The following is a 24891-nucleotide window of genomic DNA, read 5'->3' on the forward strand; positions in this document are numbered from 1 at the left end:
ATACATGATAGGATCCTGTCTGCAGTCACCACTAGGGGGAGCTCCGTGTATACAGAGATACATGATAAGATCCTGTCTGCAGCCACCACTAGGGAGAGCTCCCTGTGTACAGAGATACATGATAAGATCCTGTCTGCAGTCACCACTAAAGGGAGCTCCCTGTATACAGAGATACATGATAAGATGCTGTCTGCAGCCACCACTAGGGAGAGCTCCCTGTGTACAGAGATACATGATAAGATCCTGTCTGCAGCCACCACTAGGGGGAGCTCCCTGTATACAGAGATACATGATAAGATCCTGTCTGCAGTCACCACTAGGGGGAGCTCCCTGTATACAGAGATCCATGATAAGATCCTGTCTGCAGCCACCACTAGGGGGAGCTCCCTGTATACAGAGATACATGATAAGATCCTGTCTGCAGCCACCACTAGAGGGAGCTCCCTGTATACAGAGATACATGATAAGATCCTGTCTGCAGACACCACTAGAGGGAACTCCCTATATACAGAGATACATGATAAGATCCTGTCTGCAGTCACCACTAGAGGGAGCTGCCTGTATACAGAGATACATAAGATCCTGTCTGCAGCCACCACTAGGGGGAGCTCCCTGTATACAGAGATACATGATAAGATGCTGTCTGCAGCCACCACTAGGGGGAGCTCCCTGTATACAGATATACATGATAAGATCCTGTCTGCAGCCACCACTAGGGGGAGCTCCCTGTATACAGAGATACATGATAAGATCCTGTCTGCAGTCACCACTAGGGGGAGCTCCCTGTATACAGAGATACATTATAAGATCCTGTCTGCAGCCACCACTAGGGGGAGCTCCCTGTATACAGAGATATATGATAAGATCCTGTCTGCAGTCACCACTAGAGGGAGCTCCCTGTATACAGAGATACATGATAAGATCCTGTCTGCAGCCACCACTAGGAGGAGCTCCCAGTATACAGAGATATATGATAAGATCCTGTCTGCAGCCACCACTAGGGGGAGCTCCCTGTATACAGAGATACATGATAAGATCCTGTCTGCAGCCACCACTAGGGGGAGCTCCCAGTATACAGAGATACATGATAAGATCCTGTCTGCAGTCACCACTAGGGGGAGCTCCCTGTATACAGAGATACATGATAAGATCCTGTCTGCAGCCACCACTAGGGGGAGCTCCCTGTATACAGAGATACATGATAAGATCCTGTCTGCAGCCACCACTAGAGGGAGCTCCCTGTATACAGAGATACATGATAAGATCCTGTCTGCAGCCACCACTAGAGGGAGCTCCCTGTATACAGAGACACATGATAAGATGCTGTCTGCAGCCACCACTAGGGGGAGCTCCCTGTATACAGAGACACATGATAAGATGCTGTCTGCAGCCACCACTAGGGGGAGCTCCCTGTATACAGAGATACATGATAAGATCCTGTCTGCAGCCACCACTAGGGGGAGCTCCCTGTATACAGAGATACATTATAATATCCTGTCTGCAGCCACCACTAGGGGGAGCTCCCTGTATACAGAGATACATAAGATCCTGTCTGCAGCCACCACTAGGGGGAGCTCCCTGTATACAGAGATACATAAGATCCTGTCTGCAGCCACCACTAGGGGGAGCTCCCTGTATACAGAGATACATGATAAGATCCTGTCTGCAGCCACCACTAGAGGGAGCTCCCTGTATACAGAGATACATGATAAGATCCTGTCTGCAGCCACCACTAGGGGGAGCTCCCTGTATACAGAGATACATAAGATCCTGTCTGCAGCCACCACTAGAGGGAGCTCCCTGTATACAGAGATACATAAGATCCTGTCTGCAGCCACCACTAGGGGGAGCTCCCTGTATACAGAGATACATAAGATCCTGTCTGCAGCCACCACTAGAGGGAGCTCCCTGTATACAGAGATACATAAGATCCTGTCTGCAGCCACCACTAGGGGGAGCTCCCTGTATACAGAGATACATGATAAGATCCTGTCTGCAGTCACCACTAGGGGGAGCTCCCTGTATACAGAGATACATGATAAGATCCTGTCTGCAGTCACCACTAGGGGGAGCTCCCTGTATACAGAGATACATGATAAGATCTTGTCTGCAGCCACCACTAGGGGGAGCTCCCTGTATACAGAGATACATGATAAGATCATGTCTGCAGCCACCACTAGGGGGAGCTCCCTGTATACAGAGATACATGATAAGATCCTGTCTGCAGCCACCACTAGGGGGAGCTCCCTGTATACAGAGATACATGATCAGATCCTGTCTGCAGCCACCACTAGGGGGAGCTCCCTGTATACAGAGATACATGATAAGATCCTGTCTGCAGCCACCACTAGGGGGAGCTCCCTGTATACAGAGATACATGATAAGATCCTGTCTGCAGCCACCACTAGGGGGAGCTCCCTGTATACAGAGATACATGATCAGATCCTGTCTGCAGCCACCACTAGGGGGAGCTCCCTGTATACAGAGATACATGATCAGATCCTGTCTGCAGCCACCACTAGGGGGAGCTCCCTGTATACAGAGATACATGATCAGATCCTGTCTGCAGCCACCACTAGGGGGAGCTCCCTGTATACAGAGATACATGATCAGATCCTGTCTGCAGCCACCACTAGGGGGAGCTCCCTGTATACAGAGATACATGATCAGATCCTGTCTGCAGCCACCACTAGGGGGAGCTCCCTGTATACAGAGATACATGATAAGATCCTGTCTGCAGCCACCACTAGGGGGAGCTCCCTGTATACAGAGATACATGATCAGATCCTGTCTGCAGCCACCACTAGGGGGAGCTTCCTGTATACAGAGATACATGATAAGATCCTGTCTGCAGTCACCACTAGGGGGAGCTCCCTGTATACAGAGATACATGATAAGATCCTGTCTGCAGCCTCCACTAGGGGGAGCTCCCTGTATACACAGATACATAAGATCCTGTCTGCAGCCACCACTAGAGGGAGCTCCCTGTATACAGAGACACATGATAAGATCCTGTCTGCAGTCACCACTAGGGGGAGCTCCCTGTATACAGAGATACATGATAAGATCCTGTCTGCAGCCACCACTAGGGTGAGCTCCCTGTATACAGAGATACATGATAAGATCCTGTCTGCAGTCACCACTAGGGGGAGCTCCCTGTATACAGAGATACATGATAAGATCCTGTCTGCAGCCACCACTAGGGGGAGCTCCCTGTATACAGAGATACATGACAAGATCATGTCTGCAGCCACCACTAGGGGGAGCTCCCTGTATACAGAGATACATGATAAGATCCTGTCTGCAGCCACCACTAGGGGGAGCTCCCTGTATACAGAGATACATGATAAGATCCTGTCTGCAGCCACCACTAGGGGGAGCTCCCTGTATACAGAGATACATGATCAGATCCTGTCTGCAGCCACCACTAGGGGGAGCTCCCTGTATACAGAGATACATGATCAGATCCTGTCTGCAGCCACCACTAGGGGGATCTCCCTGTATACAGAGATACATGATCAGACCCTGTCTGCAGCCACCAATAGGGGGAGCTCCCTGTATACAGAGATACATGATAAGATCCTGTCTGCAGCCACCACTAGGGGGAGCTCCCTGTATACAGAGATACATGATCAGATCCTGTCTGCAGCCACCACTAGGGGGAGCTTCCTGTATACAGAGATACATGATAAGATCCTGTCTGCAGTCACCACTAGGGGGAGCTCCCTGTATACAGAGATACATGATAAGATCCTGTCTGCAGCCTCCACTAGGGGGAGCTCCCTGTATACACAGATACATAAGATCCTGTCTGCAGCCACCACTAGAGGGAGCTCCCTGTATACAGAGACACATGATAAGATGCTGTCTGCAGTCACCACTAGGGGGAACTCCCTCTATACAGATATACATGATAAGATCCTGTCTGCAGTCACCACTAGGGGGAGCTCCCTGTATACAGAGATACATAAGATCCTGTCTGCAGCCACCACTAGGGGGAGCTCCCTGTATACAGAGATACATGATAAGATCCTGTCTGCAGCCTCCACTAGGGGGAGCTCCCTGTATACAGAGATACATGATAAGATCCTGTCTGCAGCCACCACTAGGGGGAGCTCCCTGTATACAGAGATACATAAGATCCTGTCTGCAGCCACCACTAGGGGGAGCTCCCTGTATACAGAGATACATAAGATCCTGTCTGCAGCCACCACTAGGGGGAGCTCCCTGTATACAGAGATACATGATAAGATCCTGTCTGCAGCCTCCACTAGGGGGAGCTCCCTGTATACAGAGATACATGATAAGATCCTGTCTGCAGCCACCACTAGGGGGAGCTCCCTGTATACAGAGATACATGATAAGATCCTGTCTGCAGCCACCACTAGGGGGAGCTCTCTGTATACAGAGATACATGATAAGATCCTGCCTGCAGCCACCACTAGGGGGAGCTCCCTGTATACAGAGATACATGATCAGATCCTGTCTGCAGCCACCACTAGGGGGAGCTCCCTGTATACAGAGATACATGATAAGATCCTGTCTGCAGCCACCACTAGGGGGAGCTCTCTGTATACAGAGATACATGATAAGATCCTGCCTGCAGCCTCCACTAGGGGGAGCTCCCTGTATACAGAGATACATGATAAGATCCTGTCTGCAGCCACCACTAGGGGGAGCTCCCTGTATACAGAGATACATGATAAGATCCTGTCTGCAGCCACCACTAGGGGGAGCTCTCTGTATACAGAGATACATGATAAGATCCTGCCTGCAGCCACCACTAGGGGGAGCTCCCTGTATACAGAGATACATGATAAGATCCTGTCTGCAGCCACCACTAGGGGGAGCTCCCTGTATACAGAGATACATGATAAGATCCTGTCTGCAGCCTCCACTAGGGGGAGCTCCCTGTATACAGAGTCAATGTTTTTTTTACCTTGCTGTGGGATGTGCCCCCTGGTGTCCGGTCAGTATTACTGCTAGTGTGGTTGGGCTGATTTCACGGCTGAAGGTTTGTTTTGTTGGTTCACATATGTGCTCTCAGCATGAAGGGTCCACACTCCAGACTGTGACATTGCACCTGCACTGACACATTGTAACAAACCATCAGGCAGATCAGTGCTGTGGGTGGTGACTCCCAGATTGTTGCTCACAGTCATACGCCCCTCGGCTGGCAGAAGTGACGGGTTATCCATTTCTGGCTCTGCACACGTCTGTTCACAGATAGCAGATCTTGAAAATTTGAATTAATACAAATGTATCAGTGCGGCTGCCGCTGTCCATTTAGTGATGGTGAAGCTTTATTTACAGGACACCGGCCCTTTAATTACGATGGTGGTGGAGGCTGTTGCCCGCTCTTCTTGGTGGGGGAGGGTCCGTCGTCTCCAGATATTTTCCATTGGTTTCATATAAATCTATTTTTGAAATAAATTTGCAGTTTGTGTTGTCTTTTACGTTCGGTGTCGTCAGATTGTGATGATCCGGCGCGGTCTCCGCTCTGCTGGGATTTCTACAAGACTTTGGAGGCGTCCATGGGAATTTCATCCACAAAAAGCCTTTGTGAGGTCAGACTCTGAGCGGAGGCGGCTGAGCTCACAGTCTCCATTAAAGGAGGGGGCTGGGGTCCGGGATCACAGTCTCCATTATAGGAGGGGGCTGGGGTCCGGGCTCACAGTCTCCATTAAAGGAGGGGGCTGGGGTCCGGGATCACAGTCTCCATTATAGGAGGGGGCTGGGGTCCGGGCTCACAGTCTCCATTATAGGATGGGGCTGGGGTCCGGGCTTACAGTCTCCATTATAGGAGAGGGCTGGGGGCCGGGCTCACAGTTTCCATTATAGGATGGGGCTGTGGTCCGGGCTCACAGTTTCCATTATAGGATGGGGATGGTGTCTGGGCTAACAGTCTCCATTATAGGATGGGGCTGAGGTCTGGGCTCACAGTCTCCATTATAGGATGGGGCTGGGGTCCGGGCTCACAGTCTCCATTAAAGGAGGGGGCTGGGGTCCGGGATCACAGTCTCCATTATAGGAGGGGGCTGGGGTCCGGGCTCACAGTCTCCATTATAGGATGGGGCTGGGGTCCGGGCTTACAGTCTCCATTATAGGAGAGGGCTGGGGGCCGGGCTCACAGTTTCCATTATAGGATGGGGCTGTGGTCCGGGCTCACAGTTTCCATTATAGGATGGGGATGGTGTCTGGGCTAACAGTCTCCATTATAGGATGGGGCTGAGGTCTGGGCTCACAGTCTCCATTATAGGATGGGGCTGAGGTCTGGGCTCACAGTCTCCATTATAGGATGGGGATGAGGTCTGGGCTCACAGTCTCCATTATAGGAGGGGGAAGGGTCTGGGCTCACAGTCTCCATTATAGGATGGGGCTGAGGTCTGGGCTCACAGTCTCCATTATAGGATGGGGCTGTGGTCCGGGCTCACAGTTTCCATTATAGGATGGGGCTGGGGTCCGAGCTCACAGTTTCCATTATAGGATGGGGCTGAGGTCTGGGCTCACAGTCTCCATTATAGGATGGGGCTGGGGTCCGGGCTCACAGTCTCCATTATAGGATGGGGCTGAGGTCTGGGCTCACAGTCTCCATTATAGGATGGGGCTGGGGTCCGGGCTCACAGTATTTATTATAGGATGGGGCTGTGGTCATGTGTTTCCAGTAACCGGGGCCCCTCTTGGTGAACAATATCTGGTCCAACTCCCGCAGGACATTCATGCTGAAGACTACAGGCACACCTCCGAAGGGCTCTGGGGCCAACAGGATTCCTTTGGTCCCCACTTCCTGTCCACAGATGCAAACCTTCATCCATACGATCCCGCTGACTTGGATTGGCTATTGATTGGTGGCTGTCCCTCGGATCAAGGTTTCTCATTCGGGTTTGGCCATGGTTGGAAATGTTGATTGAGGAAAGCTACCGGCATAGTCGTCACTTGCGACCCAGTATCACCCAAGCAGTCCACAGGGATGCCTTCAGTGTCAGCACGCAGGATGGGGCTTCCTGCTACAAGATGCTCATTCTCATAAGGGGTGGTTTTTCTCCACAGTGTGCTGCTCTACTGCGGGTGTTGGTAGTTTAACGACGGCTCTTGCTTGGCTGGTGGTCTCTTCCAACAGTTTTGAGCCCAGTGGCTCCATCTTCCGTACCACCTACAGTCAACGTCTGCACTCCTCAGACCCTATTCTGACTTTGTTGTGTGCTCTGTACGTATTGTTGGAGAGGGTTATACGACCACATAGGACCTGGATTGTGCGGCTCCATGGCCGGATGCGGTGGGAAAGTCTAATAGGGGTAGTGTGGAACCAGATAGGGGACTTCAGAGACAGAGGGGTTTCTTATCTCCTGTTCCATCACAGTCAGTTTTTCCTACATGTTGTTCAGGGAGTTATGCAGATTCTCTACGAGGACCGCTTCCTGAGTGGCACTTCCACTGGAGCTGGCGGAGTGGTCACGTACTACCACGGAGGTGTAGGCCTCCTCCTTACTTTGAGTCACTGCCTCTGCCAGAATCTTCTGGAATGAGAGGGTCAAGTCCACCCGGATATGTTCGACAGGTCTCGAATTAAGGAGGTGTTATGAAGTCCCAGTATGAACTGTTCTCGGAGTATCCGGCTGACGGACCTGAATCCAGAAGCTCCATCTTCTTTTTTCTTCTGTATCTCGGGTATCACCTCTTGTAGCGCTTTCACATACTGGGAGACATCTTCTCCCTCGTGCTGCAGCCCATAGTAAACCTTCGCTCAGAGGTGTCCCACGCTTGCGGTGTCTCCATAAATCTCTTCTAAGAAGGTCACTAATTCCTTTACAGTACTTTGCATACTTTCCGGTTGCAGGCAGACACTTCTCCGGGCTTCCCGTTCTAGGGTGGTCAATGCAATTTCTACCTCCAGATCAGGGCCAATACTATAGATTTTCAGTATGCCTTGGAGGCGGGATACCCAATCTGACATCAGCATGTTTTTACCGTCAAACTTGGGTACGACACTAAATATAGTGCCAATCGGAAGGGTTCTTGCCGGGGTTCCACCATGGCCCACAGCAGCTTCAACAAGATTAGCATCAGCATTAACTACAACATTTCCTCCACAGCTATCTGCAGCCTCCATCTTGATAACTGTAACCCTGCTCGCACTTCTACTTGAAGCGATGACCGAGGGACCACCGCGGTTTAGAGTAAGTGAGTACCGGGCGAGTTTATTGCAGGGGATAACATATGAGGGCTGCTAGGCCGCAGGGAACAAGGGTATTCTGGAACAGGCAATAATACACAATTGAGCTATGCAGCTGGAGCGAACTACAACTGTCGCCTCAACTATCACAATAGATAACAATACAAACAAGTACAGAAAATACACACTTATACGACCCTGCGTTCTAACCTAAGTGGCCTCCGCTAACGGGACCGTGCGGACACCGTACCCGAACTACGGAGGCCTGGACTAAACCTTAACCAGTACGACCTCATGGTACCGTCCGGGGATGCGGTCCTCTCTGTCCGTTGGTGCGCACTTCTCTGCGGTCGAATGGAGGCAGCTTTTCTTCTCTTGGGTCACAGGGCCGCTGGGCTCATCCGGGCGACGTCTTCTCCTGGGTCGGGTACTGACTGAGCAATCCCTTGGGTTTTCTCCTCAGGCAGCATCCCGCTTTTCTCTCTGCACCTGAGGCACAACCAATTCCTGAATCTCCCTCAGACGTCTCTCTCCTCACAGACACTTTCCCGCACTTTTTCTGTCTGGGTTAAACCAAACACAGTCTCCAGGAGGGGAGGTGTCAGCCAATCCAACTCACACCCGGAACAGGGGCCATTGTTGCCTTAGTAACCAACAGTCTCCATTTCTGTGCTTCCACACCTTCATATTTCTCTTCCTGCACCAACAAACCTTCCCTCTGTTCCAATACATATGACACAATATATGTATGACGCGCAGAGCTCCGTGGTCCCAAACATACATTATGTAATACTTTACTACAATACTTATTGGGAATGGGAGTCTCCTATACTCCTTCGGTGGTCTGTTCCCCGGCCACCCCCACAGACAGGGGTAATTGATCGGTTGTGGTGGTCCTGGCTGGATGTGTGGTCTTTTTGTGCGCAGGCCATACCTGTGATCAGGCCCTCGTACAGACCAGGATTAATCCGCTGAGGAGTCACAGACACAGATACTGATGTCTTCCTTAACAGTCTTTTACGCAACATAAAACACAGCACTTCCAGCACACTCTGCGGGCACACCGGCTCTGCGGGCACACGACACTGTAGGCACACGACACTGTGGACACACCGGCTCTGCGGGCACACAACACTGTGGGCACACCGGCTCTGCGGGCACACCGGCACTATGGGCACACCGGCACTATGGGCACACGACACTGTAGGCACATCGGCACTATGGGCACACGACACTGTAGGCACGTCGGCACTGCGGGCACACCGGCACTATGGGCACAACACTAAAGCAAGTCTTTCACAGTACAGTCGACTTATCATTTCTGGTACTGTTACTGCTGTTTGTTGCTCTCTCCTCACTGTCTGGCACCACGGTTTCGCACAGTAAAGTCACGGAGCCCCCGCATGGCCCTGGTCTCCTCCCACCCGCAGGGACCAGTTCTGTAGAACGGTTTTGACTGCCATCAGACAAAGCTCATCAAACTGCACTCGTGGTGCTGCCTGTTCGCTCAGGTCTATGTCAAGCCTCCATGTGAAGAATAGTACCGCTGAAGTCCGTTTACTGACCGGGAAACCTCTCTAGAGTTCGGGCCTGGTACGCACGACTATGATGGAGGTGACCCTCTGCCCGTCCTGACTGGAGACCTTCCCGCGTGCTTTATTCCCGGTTTGACCCTGAGGGTCTGTAAGAGCGTGAAAGTGAGACAGTATTATTATTTATTATTATAGCACCATTTATTCCATGGCGCTTTACAAGTGAAAGGGGTATATATAAAGTATATATAAAAAAAGTACAACAATCATGAACATTACAAAAACAGACTGGTACAGGAGAAGAGAGGACCCTGCCCGCGAGGGCTCACAGTCTACAGGAGGAGAGAGGACCCTGCCCGTGAGGGCTCACAGTCTACAGGAGAAGAGAGGACCCTGCCCGCGAGGGTTCACAGTCTACAGGAGGATATAGGACCCTGCCCACAAGGGCTCACAATCTACAGGAAGAGAGAGGACCCTCCCCGCGAGGGCTCACAGTCTACAGGAGGAGAGAGGACCCTGCCCGCGAGGGCTCACAGTCTACAGGAGGAGAGAGGACCCTGCCCGCGAGGGCTCACAGTCTACAGGAGGAGAGAGGACCCTGCCCGCGAGGGCTCACAGTCTACAGGAGGAGAGAGGACTCTGCCCACGAGGGCTCACAGTCTACAGGAGGAGAGAGGACCCTGCCCACGAGGGCTCACAGTCTACAGGAGGAGAGAGGACTCTGCCCACGAGGGCTCACAGTCTACAGGAGGAGAGAGGACTCTGCCCACGAGGGCTCACAGTCTACAGGAGGAGAGAGGACCCTGCCCGCGAGGGCTCACAGTCTACAGGAGGAGAGAGGACTCTGCCCACGAGGGCTCACAGTCTACAGGAGGAGAGAGGACTCTGCCCACGAGGGCTCACAGTCTACAGGAGGAGAGAGGACCCTGCCCGTGAGGGCTCACAGTCTACAGGAGGAGAGAGGACCCTGCCCGTGAGGGCTCACAGTCTACAGGAGGAGAGAGGACCCTGCCCACGAGGACTCACAGTCTACAGGAGGAGAGAGGACCCTGCCCGCGAGGGCTCACAGTCTACAGGAGGAGAGAGGACCCTGCCCGTGAGGGCTCACAGTCTACAGGAGGAGAGAGGACCCTGCCCGTGAGGGCTCACAGTCTACAGGAGAAGAGAGGACCCTGCCCGCGAGGGCTCACAGTCTACAGGAGGAGAGAGGACCCTGCCCGTGAGGGCTCACAGTCTACAGGAGGAGAGAGGACTCTGCCCACGAGGGCTCACAGTCTACAGGAGGAGAGAGGACCCTGCCCACGAGGGCTCACAGTCTACAGGAGGAGAGAGGACCCTGCCCGTGAGGGCTCACAGTCTACAGGAGGAGAGAGGACCCTGCCCGCGAGGGCTCACAATCTACAGGAGGAGAGAGGACTCTGCCCACAAGGGCTCACAATCTACAGGAAGAGAGAGGACCCTCCCCGCGAGGGCTCACAGTCTACAGGAGGAGAGAGGACCCTGCCCGCGAGGGCTCACAGTCTACAGGAGGAGAGAGGACCCTGCCCGCGAGGGCTCACAATCTACAGGAGGAGAAAGGCCCTGCCCGCGAGGGTTCACAGTCTACAGGAGGAGAGAGAGGACCCTGCCCGCGAGGGCTCACAGTCTACAGGAGGAGAGAGGACCCTGCCCGTGAGGGCTCACAATCTACAGGAGGAGAAAGGACCCTGCCCGTGAGGGCTCACAATCTACAGGAGGAGAAAGGACCCTGCCCGCGAGGGCTCACAATCTACAGGAGGAGAAAGGACCCTGCCCGCGAGGGCTCACAGTCTACAGGAGGAGAGAGGACCCTGCCCGTGAGGGCTCACAATCTACAGGAGGAGAAAGGACCCTGCCCGCGAGGGCTCACAATCTACAGGAGGAGAAAGGACCCTGCCCGCGAGGGCTCACAGTCTACAGGGGGAGAGAGGACCCTGCCCGCGAGGACTCACAGGCTACAGTAAATAGTTAAGTGCTGTGGGAGGCCCACAGGGGGAGGAGCCAGCTGCAGGGTACAGCCAGGCTCCATCCAAGGTTTAGTCAGTGAGAAGTAGACAGTAGAGAAGTTGTATCTGTGGGAGGTATAGTGAGAAGGAGAAGTGTGCATGCCAGCTAGATACCTGAGGCCGAAGAAAGTGGGTGCCTCTGGAAAAGTCAATTCTACCTGACCCTCAGGGTCACCCCTGGGTATCCGGAACATGTGGGAAGGACTCCAGTTGAGGGTCACCCCCTTGCCCGCAGTAGTGATTACAGGGTCCGGACTCTAGATTCCCGGGATGTGACTGACTCCAGTGATACTAGACCTACAGCATTGGTCTGGCATAGACTTGGGCGAGCAGGTCGACTCATAATCACCGGTAGACGAGCTTTGTCTGATGGTGGACAAAAACGTTAATAGTATTGGTCCCTGTGGGTGGGACAAGACCATGGCCATGTGAGACTCTATGACTCTATTGAGTGAATCCGGGGTGTCAGACAGTGAAGAGGACGACGGGCAAAAAGCAGCATCAGGAACTATGGAGCAGCCGGCAGTAAAGAGTGTAAAGAGAAATCGAATGTACCGCACCTACAATGTCCAAGTGTTGTGCCCACTGTACTGACGTGACCGAGATTCTGCGCAAAATTGTTAGTAGGAGACCGTGAAAAAAGAAAACGGAATCTGTGTCCGTGACTCCCCGGCGGAAAAAACCTAGTCTGCACAAGGGCCTAAACACAGGTATGGCTTGTACACACAGAGACCCCACACCCCTCCAGAACCACTGCGAACTACCCTTTTCCCCCTGTGCTTAGGGGATAGCCGTGGTGGGTATATGTAAGGCTAAGGACACCGGGCATTTATCATCAGATGTGATATGCTAATGACCCCCACCTCCTGCTCTGCTGCGAGTGTGATCCGAGTGTCATTATACAGTGATCCTGCGATCAGATCACAGCTGCGGAGGAGAGGGAGGCACTAATCTCCCCATCTCCTCCATTACCAGCTGCTGCGTATATCACACTGCACTTCGGTGTAATGCAACTGCAGTGCGATGTTTCTCTCACAGCCATAGACTTGTATGAAAACTAATAGGATTCCACCCGCAGCATGCTACCATTGTTTTCTCGGTCGATTAAGGCTGAGAAAAAAAAAAAACATAGTCACTTATATGTTTTCTTTTGTGTATTTGTAATAATTGGACTTAGAAAATATTATTAAAAGGTATATTTTAAATATGTGGATATGGTATGGCGGTAGTATTTGCCCGCTATATTGCAGTATTCCTAGTAATAATTGCTACACTGGTTTTGTTAATGATCAGTATGGTGGGATTTTTTTGCTCGCTATGCGGTTGTAATCTGTGGTCATGGTCTGGCGGTATTATTATTAGGGAATTGGTGGGCATGGGCCTGTTTGCTGACAAATGCCTTCTGAATTTCTTCTATTTTTCGAGCTGTCCCTTTAAGTAAAGCACGAATGCACCTGAACGGGTCTGACCTATGGGGGTAGAGGACAGCGTCTATAGAAAACACGCCCCGGGGCCTCAGAGCACATAACGGGCCTGTGAGCACAGTGATAGCAGAGGAGGGGGCACCCGAGGGGCGAGACCCCCGCCCAGAACTACAGGAAGCCAAGCCACACAACGAGACCAAATGTGGTGACCACTGGAGCCTCTGACCCTGAACCTGTCACCGACAGCAGGTAATGTCCCCAACTACTGCCCCCCGCCCCAACTACTGCCCCCCGCCCCAACGTCCCCAACTACTGCCCCCGCCCCAACGTCCCCAACTACTGCCCCCCGCCCCAACGTCCCCAACTACTGCCCCCCCGCCCCAACGTCCCCAACTACTGCCCCCCCGCCCCAACGTCCCCAACTACTGCCCCCCGCCCCAACGTCCCCAACTACTGCCCCCCGCCCCAACGTCCCCAACTACTGCCCCCCGCCGCCGGGAGGACGATGGGGGAAACCGGACGCCAGAACTGATCATTGCCCCGTAACCTGCAGAGAGCGCCCCTGTATACAGCATCTGCAGAGAGAGCCTCCGTATACAGCATCTGCAGAGAGTGCCCCCGTATACAGCATCTGCAGAGAGAGCCTCCGTATACAGCGTCTGCAGAGAGTGCCCCCGTATACAGCATCTGCAGAGAGAGCCCCCGTATACAGCTTCTGCAGAGAGAGCCCCCGTATACAGCGTCTGCAGAGAACGCCCCCCCGTATACAGCGTCTGCAGAGAGCACCCCCGTATACAGCGTCTGCAGAGAGCACCCCCGTATACAGCGTCTGCAGAGAGCACCCCCGTATACAGCGTCTGCAGAGAATGCCCCTGTATACAGCGCCTGCAGAGAGAGCCCCCGTATACAGCGTCTGCAGAGAATGCCCCTGTATACAGCGCCTGCAGAGAGCACCCCCGTATACAGCGTCTGCAGTGAAGTGACTGTCAGTGTTTCTATAAATAGTGCCGCCATATATAGTTTCTGATGATGAGCGCCTCAGTATATATATAGTGCCCCATATACAGTGTCGGTGATTGCCCCCATACTCAGGGCCCCCGCACGTCCCCCTCCTCCCCCGTTGGGTGGTATGATACGTTATCAGACTGTCACAGACTCTTCTCTCCGCAGGGCACTACCACCCCCACCCTCCACCGCTGCGGGAGCCAAAGGAAATGGAGAAGGACGAATAACTCCACATACTAGAAAATACCGTGAGCGGCGGCCGGACCCCAGACCATGGCGGAAGGTGAGAAGCGACGTCTGATCCATCAGGGCTGATAAATGTGAGCGTGATGAATAATGACATTGTTGTATACGACTTTATATCAAATCCTGCCATATATTACCCACAACAGACCGTATTGTGCCCACACGGAGCCAGATCCTCTCCACAACAGACCGTACTGTGCCCACACTGTGCCAGATCCTCTCCACAACAGACCGTACTGTGCCCACACGGAGCCAGATACTCTCCACATACGGCCGTACTGTGCCCACACGGTGCCAGATACTCTCCACATATGGCCGTACTGTGCCCACACTGTGCCAGATCCTCTCCACATACAGCCATACTGTGCCCACACGGTGCCAGATCCTCTCCACAACAGACCGTACTGTGCCCACACGGTGCCAGATCCTCTCCACATACAGCCGTACTGTGCCAACACGGTGCCAGATACTCTCCACAACAGACCGTACTGTGCCCACACGGTGCCAGATCCTCTCCACAACAGACCGTACTGTGCCCACACTGTGCCAGATCCTCTCCACAACAGACCGTACTGTGCCCACACGGTGCCAGATCCTCTCCACATACAGCCGTACTGTGCCCACACTGTGCCAGATCCTCTCCACATACAGCCATACTGTGCCCACACGGTGCCAGATCCTCTCCACAACAGACCGTACTGTGCCCACACGGTGCCAGATCCTCTCCACATACAGCCGTACTGTGCCAACACGGTGCCAGATACTCTCCACAACAGACCGTACTGTGCCCACACGGTGCCAGATCCTCTCCACAACAGACCGTACTGTGCCCACACGGTGCCAGATCCTCTCCACATACGGCCGCACTGTGCCCACACGGTGCCAGATCCTCTCCACAACAGACCGTACTGTGCCCACACGGTGCCAGATCCTCTCCACATACAGCCGTACTGTGCCCACACGGAGCCAGATCCTCTCCACATACGGCCGTACTGTGCCCACACGGTGCCAGATCCTCTCCACAACAGACCGTACTGTGCCCACACGGAGCCAGATCCTCTCCACATATGGCCGTACTGTGCCCACACGGAGCCAGATGCCATCCACAACAGACCGTACTGTGCCCACACAGTGTCAGATCCTCTCCACATACGGCCGCACTGTGCCCACACGGTGCCAGATCCTCTCCACATATGGCCGTACTGTGTCCACACGGTGCCAGATCCTCTCCACATACGGCCGCACTGTGCCCACACGGTGCCAGATCCTCTCCACAACAGACCATACTGTGCCCACACGGTGCCAGATCCTCTCCACATACAGCCGTACTGTGCCCACACGGAGCCAGATCCTCTCCACATACGGCCGTACTGTGCCCACACGGTGCCAGATCCTCTCCACAACAGACCGTACTGTGCCCACACGGAGCCAGATCCTCTCCACATATGGGCGTACTGTGCCCACACGGAGCCAGATGCCATCCACAACAGACCGTACTGTGCCCACACAGTGTCAGATCCTCTCCACATACGGCTGTACTGTGTCCACACGGTGCCAGATCCTCTCCACATACGGCTGTACTGTGTCCACACGGTGCCAGATCCTCTCCACATACGGCTGTACTGTGCCCACACGGTGCCAGATCCTCTCCACATACGGCTGTACTGTGCCCACACGGTGCCAGATCCTCTCCACATACGGCTGTACTGTGTCCACACGGTGCCAGATACTCTCCACAACAGACCGTACTGTGCCCACACGGAGCCAGATCCTCTCCACATATGGCCGTACTGTGCCCACACGGAGCCAGATCCCATCCACAACAGACCGTACTGTGCCCACACAGTGTCAGATCCTCTCCACATACGGCCGCACTGTGCCCACACGGTGCCAGATCCTCTCCACATACGGCTGTACTGTGCCCACACGGAGCCAGATCCCATCCACTACAGACCGTACTGTGCCCACACAGTGTCAGATCCTCTCCATATACGGCCGCACTGTGCCCACACGGTGCCAGATCCTCTCCACATACGGCCGTACTGTGCCCACACGGTGCCAGATCCTCTCCACATACAGCCGTACTGTGCCCACACGGTGCCAGATCCTCTCCACATATACGGCCATACTGTGCCCACACGGTGCCACATCACCTCCACATACAGCCGCATTGTGCCCACACAGTGCCATATCCTCTCCACATACGACCGTACTGTGCCCACACAGTGCCATATCCTCTCCACATACGACCGTACTGTGCCCACACGGTGCCAGATCTTCTCCGCATACGGCCGTACAGTGTCCACACGGTGCCAGATCCTCTCCACATACGGCCGTACTGTGCCCACACGGTGCCAGATCCTCTCCACATACGGCAGTACTGTGTCCACACGGTGCCAGATCCTCTCCAGATACGGCAGTACTGTGTCCACACGGTGCCAGATCCTCTCCAGATACGGCAGTACTATATCCACACGGTGCCAGATCCTCTCCACATATGGCAGTACTGTGTCCACACAGTGCCAGATCCCCTCCACATACAGCCGTACTGTGCCCACACTGTGCCAGATCCTCTCCACATACGGCCGTACTGTGCCCACACGGTGCCAAATCACATCCACATACGGCCGTACTGTGCCCACACAGTGCCAGATCCCCTTCACATACGGCAGTAGTGCCAGATCCTGACCTCAATAAATCAATGAAACAAGAAGGATATAAATATTTGAACAAGACTCTCCATCCAAATTCACCACCAAATGCCCCCTTTACTGACTCCTGCAGTCTCACCATTATTCACCCTCTTCATGTCTGGTGTCTTCCATACCCCTCTGGCTGTTATAACCTGCTGCAGATATTATGTATAACCAGGCATTGACTTCTGGCAGCGTTCCTGTGGCATCTGAGCCCAGTGCTCATGAGCAGCATCCTCCGGTCACTAATAATGTGGGATCATTGTACAAACAAGAAGGATACAAGATACAGCGGGGAGCGGAGGGGCACCGGCTGTACTACCTGGATGTGCCAGGAGAGGCAGTCACCGGCTGTGACCGGGCTCCTGAGATCTGGTGGTAGCCGGCACTGAGGAACCAGTTTACACACTAGAAAGAATAACAAACACTGAAGGTCCAAAACCAATCAGGGGAATGTCTGGAGGAGGATGAAGGAAGGAAGCACTGAAAAGGGCACCCTGAATACAGTGAAGCATGATGGAGGCTCGGTGATGTCTACAGTGAAGCATGGAGGAGGCTCAGTGGTGTCTACAGTGAAGCACAGCGGGGGCCACTATACCCCAGGAACGCTGTCAGAAGCTGGTGTCTGGAGATGCATCAGGTCTGAAGCAGGTTATAACAGCCGGGAGGGTCAAAGATATTGTCGTGAAGGGGTGAATAATTCCGAAGTGTCATTTTGTGTAGAATTTGGGGAAAGCACTGGTCGTATTAGTTGTGATCAGACATCTACCGTATTTTTCGGACGGTAAGAAGCTACCTACATAAGACGCACCTTAGGTTTAGACAGCAGAAAATAGAAAAAAAACAATTTTCCTGTTAATTAAAACTTCCCTGGAGGTAAAGTAGAGGGGTCATTAGTAGTGATGAGTGAATAAACTCACCACTATTCGTTACTCGCACAAATATTGCGGTATTCGCGATATCCCGATACCCGACGAACATTTTGGTCCTCGTCTTGTGAGCTTTCAGTTTCCTCCACGCCTGTTTGGTGCCTGATTTCAGCCAATAAACATGTGGGAATTGTTTGCCAATCATGGCAATACCGTAGCTATCTTACCTACTGGCATTACTGTGATTGGCTGGCCAGATTGCACCATCGAGTCTATATAAGGCCTGCTGACGCCATCTTAGAGAGTTTGTGGAGTCGGCTACAGAGTGTTTACCAGGCATTTAGGCAGGGTTGATTGCGGCACATTACCTGCTGCAACATCAAACACCCCTTAAAGGGTTAATTCCAAAACATTCTATTCTGTAATAAGCGTTTGTTTAGCTGCGTTCCTAATTAAAAACGCACAAATCCTCCGTAAAGGGATGGGGACGAGGTGCTATCGGTGGTGGACGCCGGGATCATGTGACAGGGCACCCTGTGCCTGCGTCTGCGGGAGCACCCCAAACCTCACTTCCACTTCCTCGTCTCTTAACGCAGGACCTTTTAAGAAGGTACGTGGCTAAGTGAACTTGTGATTGTGGAATATGGTAGGTTTTGTATCATTTTGTGTAGGTTGGTATTTTAGGCGTGATGCTCTGTCCATTCTATGTATTATTTGTCCTGTCTGCAGGGTTATAAGCCCCTGCAGTGCTTCTGTCCCTAGGTCTGAAGGAGGGGCCTGGAATCCACCCAAACTCTCTGTTTACCTGGCAGATTATTCAGTCTGTCTGAGAACTTCAAGAGAGAAGCAGGAAGATTGATCCTCTGGGGGAGAAGCTGAATCTCCCCAGAGAGACCTGGACATTTATCGCTTACTGGACTATATCCGTGTTTCTGGACTATTTTACCCTCTGTTTGGACCGTCTGACTTTGCATGGAATAAATGTTCTTTGGATTGTTCATCCATCTCTTGCTCTGTTGATTGTGTGATATTGGAGAGGGACCCCGTGACAGAACTCATTACAGAATAGAATGTATTGGAATTAACCCTTTATGGGACTGTTTGATCTTGCAGCAGGTAGTGTACCACAATCAACCCTGCCTAAATACTGGTAAAATAGTCTTTATCTCTACTCCAGAACTTTCAGTGCACTAACAAGGACATATTTTGTGAATACAGTATTGTAAATTACCCCTTTAAAAGGGTTGTGATATTTTGTAGCAGCAGATAGTGTACTGCAATCAACCCTGCCTAAATGCCTGGTAAGCACCTTGCTCCACAACCTCGCTCTGCACTACACCCTGTTGCAGTGGTCTTGTGATATAGCCCTGGTTTGTTGCTTGAATCTTCCAGCCAGTCCTCATACGCACTAACACTGTCCCTTCTCCAGCAGCCGCTCTCCCTACCCTCGCTCCAGATTAAATGCACCTAAGATGGCGTCGGCGGGTCTTGCATAGACTCAATGACTCGATCCGGCCCAGCAATCACAGAAATGCCACTAGCAAAGATGGCTACTACATTACCGTGAATGGCAAGCAATCCCAGCATGTTCAGTGGTTGAAAAACAGGCTCTAAAAATGTAAGGAGGAGACAAGTCTCACGAGGTGAGGAGCAAAATGCTCGTCAAGTAACGAATAATGGTGAATATATTCACTCATCACTACTCATTTAGGCTATGTCCGCACGTTGCTTTTTACCTGCTTTTTACCTGCTTTTTTGCTGCTTTTTCAACTGCAGCGTTTAATGCCAAAATGGTTGTGTTCTGCTTTTCAAGCAAAGTCTATGGGAATTTGGGTTTCTTGTCCGCACTATGCAGTTCAAACTGCAGCCTTTTTGTTGCAGAACTTTGGTCAAAAACTCAGCTTTGCAGTGCAAAACCCAAATGGCAAAAACAATTGACAGGTCAATTGTTTTTGCCATTTGGGTTTTGCACTGCAAAGCTGAGTTTTTGACCAAAGTTCTGCAACAAAAAGGCTGCAGTTTGAACTGCATAGTGCGGACAAGAAACCCAAATTCCCATAGACTTTGCTTGAAAAGCAGAACACAACCATTTTGGCATTAAACGCTGCAGTTGAAAAAGCAGCAAAAAAGCAGGTAAAAAGCAGGTAAAAAGCAACGTGCGGACATAGCCTAACACTAATTTTAATGTACTAGGGTAGAATAGTGAAGTAATAAATCTATTGTTAGTGTCTCTTTACAGTGTGCATTATACACACACGGCTCCACTACATGCAAACTACATGCAGATATAGAAACATAACACGTAGCACTACTACATTGACATAGACCCACACAGCTCTGCCAAATGGAAACTATGTGTACATATAACACCAAAACCACAATATTAGTATGGATGGCCCTATTGCACAAATCTCTATAAATACACCAAAAAATATATGCAAGACAAGTTCTGTAATCAACCCAAGTGACGGATGGAATAAATGAGGAAAGCCTGGCACCTGTAATCAATAATGCTGGACCTATGTATATTGGTAACAAAATATATTTTTCCCAAAGAACCAATCTAAGCCCATATGCATCAAAAATCCCTATCTGTAATAATAAGTATGTAATATATTCATATCTGTAGGGGGATTATATCTACATTACCATCATGCATAGCAATATTACCGATGGTCCAAGTACGTAATGGTGCCGCGGCCTCCCACAAACACACTGACGCTCGTTTCGCAACTACCGTGCTTCGTCCAGGAGTAAGCACGGTAGTTGCGAAACGAGCGTCAGTGTGTTTGTGGGAGGCCGCGGCACCATTACGTACTTGGACCATCGGTAATATTGCTATGCATGATGGTAATGTGGATATAATCCCCCTACAGATATGAATATATTACATACTACTTATTATTATAGATAGGGATATTTGATGCATATGGTCTTAGATTGGTTCTTTGGGAGCAATATATTTTGTTACCAATATACATAGGTCCAGCATTATTGATTACAGGTGCCAGGCTTTCCTCATTTATTCCATCCGTCACTTGGGTTGATCCATTCGATTTTATGTATTTTAATGAATAATAAAGATGTTGATAAATGAATTACATAACTTGGCTTGCATATATTTTTTGGTGTATTTATGTGTACATATAGTCACACAGCTCTGCTATATGCACATATATAGACACACACAGCTTTTCTACATGCACATACAGTGCCTACAAGTAGTCTTCAACCCCCTGCAGATTTAGCAGGTTTGATAGGATGCAAATAAGTTAGAGCCTGCAAACTTCAAACAAGAGCAGGATTTATTAACAGATGCATAAATCTTACAAACCAACAAGTTTTGTTGCTCAGTTAAATTTTAATAAATTTTCAACATAAAAGTGTGGGTCAATTATTATTCAACCCCTAGGTTTAATATTTTGTGGAATAACCCTTGTTTGCAATTACAGCTAATAATCGTCTTTTATAAGACCTGATCAGGCCGGCACAGGTCTCTGGAGTTATCTTGGCCCACTCCTCCATGCAGATCTTCTCCAAGTTATCTAGGTTCTTTGGGTGTCTCATGTGGACTTTAATCTTGAGCTCCTTCCACAAGTTTTCAATTGGGTTAAGGTCAGGAGACTGACTAGGCCACTGCAACACCTTGATTTTTCCCTCTTGAACCAGGCCTTGGTTTTCTTGGCTGTGTGCTTTGGGTCGTTGTCTTGTTGGAAGATGAAATGACGACCCATCTTAAGATCCTTGATGGAGGAGCGGAGGTTCTTGGCCAAAATCTCCAGGTAGGCCGTGCTATCCATCTTCCCATGGATGCGGACCAGATGGCCAGGCCCCTTGGCTGAGAAACAGCCCCACAGCATGATGCTGCCACCACCATGCTTGACTGTAGGGATGGTATTCTTGGGGTCGTATGCAGTGCCATCCAGTCTCCAAACGTCACGTGTGTGGTTGGCACCAAAGATCTCGATCTTGGTCTCATCAGACCAGAGAACCTTGAACCAGTCTGTCTCAGAGTCCTCCAAGTGATCATGAGCAAACTGTAGACGAGCCTTGACATGACGCTTTGAAAGTAAAGGTACCTTACGGGCTCGTCTGGAACGGAGACCATTGCGGTGGAGTACGTTACTTATGGTATTGACTGAAACCAATGTCCCCACTGCCATGAGATCTTCCCGGAGCTCCTTCCTTGTTGTCCTTGGGTTAGCCTTGACTCTTCGGACAAGCCTGGCCTCGGCACGGGTGGAAACTTTCAAAGGCTGTCCAAGCCGTGGAAGGCTAACAGTAGTTCCATAAGCCTTCCACTTCCGGATGATGCTCCCAACAGTGGAGACAGGTAGGCCCAACTCCTTGGAAAGGGTTTTGTACCCCTTGCCAGTCTTGTGACCCTCCATGATCTTGTCTCTGATGGCCTTGGAATGCTCCTTTGTCTTTCCCATGTTGACCATGTATGAGTGCTGTTCACAAGTTTGGGGAGGGTCTTAATTAGTCAGAAAAGGCTGGAAAAAGAGATAATTAATCCAAACATGTGAAGCTCATTGTTCTTTGTGCCTGAAATACTTCTTAATACTTTAGGGGAACCAAACAGAATTCTGGTGGTTTGAGGGGTTGAATAATAAATGACCCTCTGAATAAACGTTTCACAATTTAAAAAAAAAAAAAAAAGAAATAACATTCTTTTTTGCTGCATTTCACACTTCCAGGCTGATCTACAGTCCAAATGTCACAATGCCAAGTTATTCCGAATGTGTAAACCTGCTAAATCTGCAGGGGGTTGAATACTACTTGTAGGCACTGTATATAGCCACACACAGCTTTTCTACATGCACATATATAGACACACACAGCTCTTCTACATGCACATATATAGACACATACAGCTCTTCTACATGCACATATATAGCTACACACAGCTTTTCTACATGCACATATATAGACACACACATCTCTGCTACATGCACATATATAGACACACACAGCTCTTCTACATGCACATATATAGACACACACATCTCTGCTACATGCGCATATATAGACACAATCAGCTTTGCTACATGCAAACTACCTGCACATACATCAGACAAATTGATGGAAGATTCAAGAATATTAATTAACAAGGAAAAATGTTGTGTTAATTGAAGTTTTGTTTACTTGAACTTCCTGAGACTCACACTAAAACATAAGTACAGAAAAGAAAGAATAAAGAACCGTCCTAATATCTCAAAAAAACAAGTTCATTATGTGATATAAACCACAATAATGTCTGTAATTTATCACAGAAAATCTTTGTAAAAAAAAAATTTGGACTGTTATGTGACATTATTGTGGTTTATCTCACATAATGTACTCGTATTTTTGAGATATTAGGACTGTCTTCTTTATTCCTTTTTGTTCTGTACTAATGTTTTAGTGTGAATCTGAGGAAGGTCAAGTGACCAAAACGTCATTTTGCACAACATTTTTGCTTCTTAATTAATATTCTTGAATCTTCTATCAATTTTTGGCCGGGTTTGAATATTTTTGAGTTATGGGGTTCGACCCTATCTGACCACCAAAGATGAATTTATTCCAGGAGTGCCTTTCTTTCGAGTGGTGGACTATACTTGCACATACAAACACACAAGCAGCTCTGCTACATGTGCATATAAACACACACACACACACACACACACACACACACACACACAGCTATATTACATGCACAAAGTCACAAACAGCACTTCTACATGCACATATATACAAATGCAGCTCTGCTACATGCACACAGACACACATACATCTCTGCTACATGCACATATATACACACACAGCTATGTTACATGCACAAAGTCACACACAGCACTTCCACATGTACATATATACAAATACAGCTCTGCTACATGCACGCAGACACACATACAGGTCTGCTACATGTGCATATAGACACAAACATAGATATGTTACATGCGCATATAGACACACACACAGCTATGCTACATGTACAAAGTCACACATAGCTCTTCCACATGCACATATATAGAAATACAGCTCTGCTACATGCACACAGACACACATACAGCTCTGCTACATGCATACAGACACACATACAGGTCTGCTACATGCGCATATAGACACACACACTGCTGTTACATGCGCATCTAGACACACACACAACTATGTTACATGTACAAAGTCACACACAGCTCTTCCACATGCACATATATAGAAATACAGCTCTGCTTTATGCACACAGACACACATACAGCTCTGCTACATGCACGCAGACACACATACAGCTCTGCTACATGCACGCAGACACACATACAGCTCTGCTACATGCACGCAGACACACATACAGCTCTGCTACATGCACACAGACCAGCTCTGCTACATGCACACAGACACACACTTTACATTACTACATCTTGCAGTTTCTGATCAGGATCTCAATGGAGGCTGCAATAACCAAAGGACCCTCCACACAATTAACTCTAGGACCTTTTCTGTGATCAGTCACACAACATGAAAGGTCCTGGAGGTAAACAATGAGAAGGTCCTTCAGCTGCTCGGCTCCTGCAGCCGCCGTCTGTTCGGGTCCTGGCCACTTCCTCTCCTGCTCTGCACCGATCACATAGATGAGTGTGCGGCAGGAGGATGGATGGAGGGCAGCTCTCTGATCGGGGAGGACACGGTCAGCGTTCTCTTCCATCACTGAAGCTGTCTCCGCACTATAAGACACGCACACACTTTTTAGCAGCAGTTTTTCTTGTTAAAAAGAGCGTCTTGTTGTCCGAAAAACACGGTACATTATTATTCTTGTTTCATTGTTTTATTGGAAATAGCAGAAAGTTAGTAAATGTTGACAGCAGTAGAGGGTCCCTTCGTTTGTCCATGATGGAGACCCTCAGTGAGGCCCCTGTGTCTGACATTTCATTAATTGGTCTTTCAA

General features: G+C 50.3%; 1 protein-coding gene across 2 annotated transcripts in view; it reads left to right on the forward strand.

The window, feature by feature from the left end:
* Positions 1-13302: 13302 nt before the first annotated feature.
* The window catches only part of LOC142300928 (uncharacterized), a 13377-nt gene continuing 1788 nt past the window's right edge, over positions 13303-24891 (forward strand). The window contains exons 1-2 of one of the 2 annotated variants that reach the window (XM_075341940.1): positions 13303-13402; positions 14324-14441. In XM_075341940.1, coding sequence (XP_075198055.1) covers positions 14432-14441 — 10 coding nt within the window. In that variant the 5' untranslated portion in view covers positions 13303-13402; positions 14324-14431. Of the gene's footprint in view, positions 13403-14323; positions 14442-19534; positions 19610-24891 lie in introns of those variants that run through there. The other variant, XM_075341941.1, reaches the window with a different exon arrangement.

The sequence above is a fragment of the Anomaloglossus baeobatrachus genome, chromosome 4, assembly GCF_048569485.1.
Source record: "Anomaloglossus baeobatrachus isolate aAnoBae1 chromosome 4, aAnoBae1.hap1, whole genome shotgun sequence".
Lineage (NCBI taxonomy): Eukaryota > Metazoa > Chordata > Amphibia > Anura > Aromobatidae > Anomaloglossus > Anomaloglossus baeobatrachus.